At 32.3% G+C, this 9,353-nt stretch overlaps 1 protein-coding gene across 1 annotated transcript; it reads right to left on the reverse strand.

Annotated features, from left to right (window-relative positions):
• Positions 1–4,335: 4,335 nt before the first annotated feature.
• On the reverse strand, positions 4,336–7,880 carry LOC120077683 (7-deoxyloganetin glucosyltransferase-like). Its single transcript, XM_039031642.2, has 2 exons — positions 7,314–7,880; positions 4,336–5,424 (listed from the first exon to the last, which is right to left on the reverse strand). The coding sequence occupies exons 1-2, from the start codon at positions 7,840–7,842 to the stop codon at positions 4,478–4,480; spliced, it is 1,476 nt and encodes a 491-aa protein (XP_038887570.1). The 5' UTR covers positions 7,843–7,880; the 3' UTR covers positions 4,336–4,477.
• Positions 7,881–9,353: the final 1,473 nt, after the last annotated feature.

A 9,353-nucleotide genomic window follows, 5' to 3' on the forward strand; every position in this document is an offset into this window, starting at 1 on the left:
GTTGACATCAAAGATAGTGAGTGACTTTTAAATGCATTAAATGATATGCAAAAGCCTTATGAATGATTTAGTAATTTATTTTTACTGAAAGCTATTTATGATAAATATTTTCAAATCATTTCCTAAGTGACGCATCTCTCTTTAATGTTATGATATGTAATTTAATGATCATGAGTATGTGTTAGTACTAAATGCCTTAGGGCAGCTAAGTCTTAGTAGAAATGAAAATGTGCCTCAGAATATATGAATAGCTCAGTACTGAAGGATTAAGTGTGAAGGTACCAGAGCTAAGTTCTAGACATGAGTTATGATGTCTACGTGCACGTAGGACAAGTAAGACTAGGTAAGGTGATAGACAAAGGTGAAATACCTTAACCTAGGTTAATACGGGGTGAGGTGATGGACAAAGGTGACATAGATTAACCTATGTTAGTATGAGAAAAGCTAGGTGGAAGGTAGTAGACAAAGGCGACACACCTCAACCTATTGTAGCATGGAAAGTAGAACAAAAGGGTACGCTCTCAGGAAAGAGGCCAAGTATTGAGGGTTGAGCAAGAGAGCCACTCTCAAAGTAAGAAATAGTCCAGCTATATACAGATGTGTATATCATGTGAATTTTTAGTAGAGTGTGAAACTCATGAATCCATTCTATGAAGAAATTGAAAAATGGATGTTTTCAGCGAAAGCTTTCAGTTTTACTATCAGTTTTATGTATGATGCTTATGTTTTAAATGTTAGTCACTCACTGGCCTTCTAGCTCGACCCTAATTTTTGCTTGACTTCGTTTGATGGCGTTTCCCTCGAAGATGCTAGTATTTATCGTCAACTTATTTTAAGTCTTAGTTATCTAACAGTAACTTGTCCTGACATTGCATATGTTGTTCACATTGTAAGTCAGTTCATGGCTGCCCTTCAAACCATTCATTTTATTGTTGTTCTTCGTATTATTTGCTATGTTAAGGGGACTCTAGGACATGACCTTCAGTTCTCATCTCAATCATCCCTGGTCTTATCCAGTTACTCTATTGTTGATTGAGCTGGTGATTCTATTGACCGTCATTCTACCACAGGTTACTGTTTCTATCTCGAAGACTCCCTTATTTCTTGGTGAAGTAAGAAATAGAGTGTTATCTCTCACTCTAGTATGGAGTTCAAATATCGCACCCTGGTTGATACTACATCTGAGTTATTGTGACTCTGTTGGCTTCTTGCTGGTATAAGAGTTCCTCAGCTGTCTTCCACTATCTTTCACTGTGACAATCATAGTGCCATTCAGATTGCTCACAATGATATTTTTCATGATCGTACCAAGCATATTAAGACTTGATGGAACACGAGACATACGCAGCGAAATAAGGATCTAATTACACTCTAATTGCTTTTAATTAAAAGGAAATTAGCATGCAAATGTATAAAAAAACAGTAAACTAAAAGGAATAGAATACAACCTTTGTAGCTCCCGAAAAATGCTTTTTCTCGCTGAATCTTAACCCGAACTCTTCCGAACCACCCCGCTATTCTCTGGACTCAGAACCAGGTTGTGGGACCCGGTGAATGAAGGAATGAAAAAGGGAAGAAAGAATGGTTCAAGGTTAATATGTGAAAGAAAGGAGAAATTTTGGTGAGAATTTTGGAAAAGCAAGAAATAGAAAAAAATTTCAAGAAGAAGAGAAAAAGATTTCAAAAACCTCTTTTTATTAAACAAGTACATGCATCTAATGCATGTAAAATCTCACCAAAATTCAACACCTCACAAAGCACTAAACCAAAGTGGGCTATGTGTCATTCTATAATGTTTACACATAGTCCATTTAAGTTAGTAGGATTATCCAACAAAAAATGTTAGATAATTCCATTAACTCTTAGTCAAGGGCAAAATGGTCTTTTACTATTTGGTCAAAGTCAAACTTTGACTTTTAACGAAAAAGTCAACCCTTTGATTTTTTACAGTTTTGACCCTCTTGACTAATTTTGACCTCCCGAATATGAATCCGCATTCATATTTTTTAAATTCAAATCACATTTGTATATAGAGCACCATACAAAAAACTGATAGCGATATCGCATATACTTGTCAGTTTTAATCTCTTTTCCTAATTCGAACAATTCGAATTAATCCAACATACTATTCTAAGTTTAATCCAAATGAGCTAGCAGGGGGACCTAATGGACTTTCAGATCATGAGCTCCAACAATCCGAGATTAATCGGTAAAACTCTTTAACCTAATTAATCAACGTTTATTAACTAATGGGTCATTCCACTAAAGTCCCGTAGTTGCACTCCTCTCATTGTAGATATATTTTTGTCCATCTGATATAACCATAATCAGTAAGTCAATCTTTCACAAGTTGTTCGTGGTCTTGGCTGGATCAAAATACCGTTATACCCCCGAGAACACTTCTTGTTCCTTCAGTTCCACTGAACCTCTAAAGAACAATTGATTAGTGGTCCAACCAACAAATCTAGTCCCTCTCAGCCTAGTAAGAGGGTGGGGCCCCTTGTTCTTATTTCGAAGTCAGCACTTAAGGGAACAACCTATCTACTACCCTTAGAGACGGGTAGGAGTGAAGTTCGTCTTACACCCTATGTCCCCAGCTATTTATCCGGTCTTAGCCCTGAAATGAGAGGCTTATTGAGCCAGCGCTGTTAAGCTGCTCTCACCCATGCAGTAGGATGTCTACTTCATATTTTCTCTTGACCAAACATGTTAATTTAATTTCATTATTAGTTTTTTTTTCTTGAGAAAAAGCAAAGGTTTAAGTTTGAGGGTGTGATAAATGTCAAAAAGTGTATATTTTCGCTATCTATTTTGCAACTTTTCTCTAACAAAAGAACCACTCTTGACCTCGAAATGGCCTAAAATGAGTAAAATGAGTAAAATAATTAAACACATGTCATTTAACTGATTGAAGTTACTTTTCGTTGTTTTGAACCAATCCCATGAGCTTTACAAAGGTTTTTTGTTTTTTGTTTTAATCACTTTTGCAGGAAACGCCAATGATGCGCTAGGATTGACCCTCTAATGCACCTGCATCATGCCCTAGTTCGAGTCAAACCCCGCCCAATCATTTAAACTTGTTGTTTTCTTTTTATCTTCATCATATAAATCTCGTAGGGACGTTCAAGGCACGTAATTTAGCCCTCTTTCAACCTCTTTTGCCTATGTAAATAGAAGAAACCATCAAGGATCAACAATCTCTATTCCTTAGAAGAAATCCCACATGTTACATTTAAGATTCTTTAAGAATGGAAGTTCCTTTGAAGAAAAGTAGTTTTTAGGTCACTCTTACTTGTGAGAATCTGTGTAGAGTGAGAATTCACCCTTGAAAAAGGTTAAATCTATCATAGAGAGTCGTTTAGAGTGAAGTTTTGACTCAAGGAGTTTGTTGCTACTGGTTTTCCATCTTTCGTTTATTTATTTTGTTATGTTAAACTAGCCATTAAGTGTACATGTAAGTTATGTCTTATACTATGAAGGTTAGGATAAAAATTAATTTCACAAAGAAATATGGGACTAAAATCCTATCCATAGGTTGTCACTTAATCTTAAATATAAGGTACAACATGGGACTTAAACATTACATAAACTAATCCAAGTCTTAATTAGCCATAAAAATATAGGACTAGCTGCTTAGGCTCCTAAAAGAACTTGTAAAACAAGTCTAAAAAGTTTTTGTCCTTAGTTGGCTGACATTCACTTGATGCTACTGTGTAGCTCAAGGTATAAAAGTCTGCTGGTTAAAACATGATTCTTAATCCCTATTGTCATCTACTATTTACTTTAATATTTAGCACACAATCGCAAGCTCGCTTTTTCCGACATTTACCCTCGGTTTTGCATTATTAGTATTTTTTTAGAAATAAATAAAGAACTACCGGTCTCTTAGGATACGATACTTTGAATATATTTCATATTTACTACTTTTGACAGTGCATGCTTGGACTAGACTTCATAAAATCAATTTTTTTTATCACTCTTATACCTTTGGTCAATCAAGAACTGAGAGAGTGAAAAAAAGAGGTAAGAGGGAGAGCTAAAAAAGGATAAAATAATAAAAGATCAAATGTGAGAGAAGGGATAAATGGTGTAAAGTGGAAAAAAATATGGTGTGGGTGAGATGTAATTTGTATTCATAAAAAAGAAATACCACATATCGTGTTTGGGTGTAATAAAAAAATGTGGGGCCTACAATTGATTCCCATTACGGATTTAGGTAAACAACCTAAAAGTAATTGGGTGGGATCCAGTTTCCTATAATAGGTTTCATCGATTACATTTGTAGGAAGGTAAATGCATCCTCATACAAATATAATTAATACAAATCAAACAAAAGAAGACAATGAGATATTCCATTTCATTTAAATTTAGAAAAAAGATGTCAACATGAGTATAACTAACATAAACTTATACTATAAACTTTGAGGGTAGTGGTTTAGTTTAATCGGCCCCAACCCAAATGTTGTAAAAGAAAGGCCTATTTTTGGACGCTATTCATGAGAAGAACATCAGAAATGACTCGATCCAAGTTTGTAGAAGATGACCCACCAATTTTATTACAAGCCTCCTCCGCCTTCCTCTTCCACTCTTTGGCATTTTCCCTCATGGCTTCACCCTTTTCTCCTTCCATCAACTGTCTCACAAGCTTCTCCACTTCCTCCCTCTTCACATCACTCCCAATCTCTAATCCAATTCCCCACTCTGTCTCACAATAACGACTATTCATATGTTGCTCCGAAAAGAACGGCCACGATATCATGGCCACTCCTCCCACAATGCTCTCCAGCGTCGAGTTCCATCCACTATGCGTCAAAAACCCTCCTACTGCAGGATGCTTCAAAACCTCTTCTTGGTTACACCAATTCCCCAGCATCCCTCTTCCTTCTGTCACCGCCACAAACTCCGCCGGCAACACCGCTGTCTCCCCTTCCACCAGATCCGGCCTTACGATCCATAAGAACGGCTTCCCACTGTTGGCGAGTCCCCACGCAAATTCGATCAAGTGATGATGGGACATGGTGGTGTTGCTTCCAAAGTTGGCATAAACCACTGTGTTGGGCTTTTTTGAATCAAGCCATTTCGTGCATTCTGATTGCTCCATCCATAGATTTGAATGGATGTCTTTCACTTTCTCATCGTGGATTAACTCAGCAACTAATGTGTTGATTGGACCAATCGGGTAAATGGGAGGGAACTTGGTGGAAAGTGCTTCCAAAACATGGTGTTCTAAGGAATCGAATGTGTTTATGATTATTGCATTGGCTTGGGGGAGTGTTTCGAATTGTTGGATGTAAAAGTTGAGCATTATGTCATTTTTGTCGGTTGTTCTAATGAAGCTTGGAATATCTCTCAAACGGATTTTTGGCATCGGTGAGACCCATTCAATTGTTGTTTCTAGATGTCCATTTGTCAAGAACTCTTCATCTACAAGAGGAAAGAACTAAAAGATTATATTAAAATTAGAGGAAAAGATATACATAAAACTCTTGTAAGAAAATTGAATAATGGTTTGGAGTTGTTTTGGTTTTTTTTGGAATCCAAGATTTCAAGACCACGAATGTCTGATTACCCATTTGTTTTGTAGTCTCAGACAGTTCAAGTTTGTAGATAAAGATAAATTTAATTATATATAGATGTTTGAACATAAGACCTCTCACTTTGATATTATCTTAAATCACCAATTTACTCAAAAGTTTAAACTTCTGGATAAAGACAAATTTAATCATCTAACATAATTGAAATAAACTGATATAAACTAAACTCTTGAAATCTTCTATTTATTTTACTTCTCCGATAGTCATCGTTCAATAGAAAAAATAAAAATTATTTTAAATAATAAAAATGCTAGATAGTAAGTAGTCTATCACGATCTATCGCAAATCCATAGTGAAATTTTACTATATTTTAAAATATTTTGATTCATTTCTTATATTTGAAAACATCCCACTAAAACAAATACAATCAACTATATCATGGTCCCATATTGTCTTCTTTTAAAATAGGTTCAAGTATTTGAAATCTAAACAAAAATTAATATTTAATATAATTTTTTTTTATAAAAAAAGTTAAAACAGTAAAAATTGACCTGCTTTAAAAAAAATACATGTAAAACTAATATAAAAGGAATTCATAAATATTAAATATTAAATTAATAAAGACACTTGAATGTTATATATATATAAATTATCTGAAAATTAAAAAAAAAAAAAAGAAGATATTTACATAATTTCATGACATTTTCATTCAGAAATCTAGTAAAATAAACGCAAAATTGTTATATATGACTAAATTATATTTTTCATTAAACTAAAGTAAATAAAAGTGTGTTTTATACTAAAAAATAAAATACTTGGTGCATGCATCCATCTCACCAATTTCTTCAACTATAATTGGTCATTTGACCCTTTTTCTCACTTTTTTTTTTTATATTTTAATTCAAATATGTGATGAGAGTGAGATGTATCAAGATGGATGCATTCATATCGAAATATTGTTGTTAGAGAATTGTCGTTCTTACAAGTGACAACTCTGCTAAATTTAAATCCATAATCAACACCGAATATTATCTTAATTTTTTTTTAAATGGATGAAAAATATAAAAATATAACAATCAATAAAGATGGCCAGTGGCTTTAAAGTATTAACGAATTTTTTTTTGGAAAAATCATTAATATTTTAGTAAACATTAAATAAAATACTAATTTGATTCCGACTTATCTAAAATAAAAAATATATATATTATTATGATTTCGGCACGTAGTTTGAGTTAAGTTCTATATTATTTTTAAATATCTAAATTTAGTTATTCCAATTAATTTATAGTTAATTTTTTAATTCTTTTTTCCTTTAACTCGGTTTTTGTTAAATCTTCTAATATCCATCCATGTCTAGAGTTATAGTTCAATTCATATAAAGTGTATATTATCGATTATTGGTTTGAAGTTCAAATCCCTCACCTAACATACATACTTACCTTCAATTTCGATAGAAAATCAACTTCAAACTAATAATTATTACCATTAGTAAGTTCAAAATTAATAAAAATATATGAAACTAAATTAAACAGTTGAGAGTCAGACTAACAATTAAACATTTAATTAATGATTTAATAGATCAACATAATCCCTACGCACACAAATTTTCAAAGCTTGACATCTAGTAGAACTTAGATTATATCAAAATTCCGAAAGGAAATAATTTTGATTTCTTGTTTAATAAAAAAAAAAGGTAATTAATTCTAATTAATTCTAAGAATATATATATATATATATATATATCATAGATCGATAAGATGCCTTAAAATTGGTTGATACCTTTAAAAGGAACGAAGTCTTGTTGAATAAGCTTGGTATACTGCATATATCCAAGGCACCCACAAGCACTGGCTGTCCAAAACATGGCGATCGGAATACCGAACTGGCGGGCGGCGAAAATGGTGAAAGTCATGATCCCATCGCCAATAATACACGACACGGACGGAACGTCGCCACTTGAGTTGATCTCTGAAATGAGGTTGCAAAATGGGGCCAAGCAATTGTGGGAGGTGGAATAGCAGAGTGAGGAAACATGTTGGGTGGCATTGGCGTCGGATGGTGGGAGGCCGTCGGGAATGGCTCTGAAGTGAAAGTCGGGCAAACCGTCCAAAGAGTTAGGGCCTCGAGATTTAAGGAGGCGTCTATGGTTATATTCTGTGTTGACAAAAGTTATGTGAAAGCCTTTGTAGTGAAGGAGTTTAGCAAGCTTTAGCATTGGACTTATGTGGCCTTGAGTTGGGTGTGGGACAAGCACCGCATGGGGTTGTTGGTGTTGTTTCTCTTCATCTACTTTGGAAAGAGAACCCATTTCTCTTAATTCTCTTGAGATGATTTGTTTTCAGAAATGGGTTAAGTTTCCCTTCTTTTATAGGAGAAGCCAGTAACGGATAACTTTGAATAGTTATCAAAAGACAAATTTTCAAAAAATGTTAACTTATTTACAAAAATAGAAAAAGAAATATTAATAGACTTCTATCAACATTTACTGGTGACAGAAATCTATCCGTGATAGAAATTCTAAGAAATTTTAAATGATTAAATTTTGCTACTTTATATAAATGATTTGTTTTTATTTTTCTATTTTTTGAAAATTTCTAATAAAAAGTTTACTTTTGATAGTTTATGTATAATAATTATTAGACTACATGTAAATTTTAAAATGGAGAGCAATTGTAATGAAACGATCACATATTTGATGAATGAAATGACATTATATTTAGTACATACGTCAAGTCTCTACAAAGAATGAGAGAGAAGGGAAAAAAGGGAAAAAAGAAAAGAAAAGAAAAAAAAAAATGAAGCAAAGAAACGAATAAAAGAGCAATTTGCTTCAAAATTCTCGGCATAAAAAATAAGCTACTTGACAAAATTGACCATTTAGGGTCCTTTGGATTTTTTTTTCTTTTTTGAAAAATGTTGATAACCTAAACATTTTGGATGCTCAAATTACATTTTTAGATAATCTTGTTTATTTGGTAAGATTTCTATTCAAGAATATCTTAAATTTATGTAATGTTTCAAGAATACTATTCATTAATTTTATAATTATATTTCATATAACATATTTGTATTTATTGAATTTGAATTTATTTCAAAATTAGTATAGTTTATATTATTTTTACGTCATTTTACATTACAAAAAATAATCTATATTGATGTAGGATTTTTCTATAAAATAAATATTAATTTGAATTTGAATTTAAGTATCATTCTTAAATAAATAAAAGCAACCAGGTTCTAACTAAGAAAAAGAAAATATATGGTTTATAGTATTAAGATGTATATATATATAGAAAGGAAGGGTGTAAAAATAAAAAGAGAATATCATTGGCATGAGAATCTCGAAAACTCATGTTTTAGGAGAGCATCCTAAACTCTTTGAGATATAAGGGCATCCTAAATGCTCATGCACTTATATTCTTTCAAAAATAAAAAAATACGGTAGTGCATATGCCCATTCTATGAAAATATATTCTTATTATGAATAGTTGTATTGTTTTGACTAAAGAATCTTGGTGAAAAGTTAAAAAAAAAAATTATCCCTTAACTTTTACTAAGAAGTGAAAATATTAATCTATCTAATATTATTAAATCTAGAGCATGTTTGAATTAACTTAGAATTTTTTTTTTCAAAAAATCATTCTCATTTCATGTAAACACTTTTGATAAAATCGATTTAAAATAAAAACACTCATGTATTTATATTACAAACTTGTTTGGTTGATTATATTCTAAAAGTGTTTTTATTAATGTCAAATGACTATAAATGACGACTGTAAAATACTGTGAACTAATAATTTAAAATAATGATTGTTAGAG

Source organism: Benincasa hispida, unplaced genomic scaffold (genome assembly GCF_027475165.1).
Source record: "Benincasa hispida cultivar pf3 unplaced genomic scaffold, pf3_genome.v1.1 HicScf405, whole genome shotgun sequence".
NCBI classification, from domain to species: Eukaryota; Viridiplantae; Streptophyta; class Magnoliopsida; order Cucurbitales; family Cucurbitaceae; genus Benincasa; species Benincasa hispida.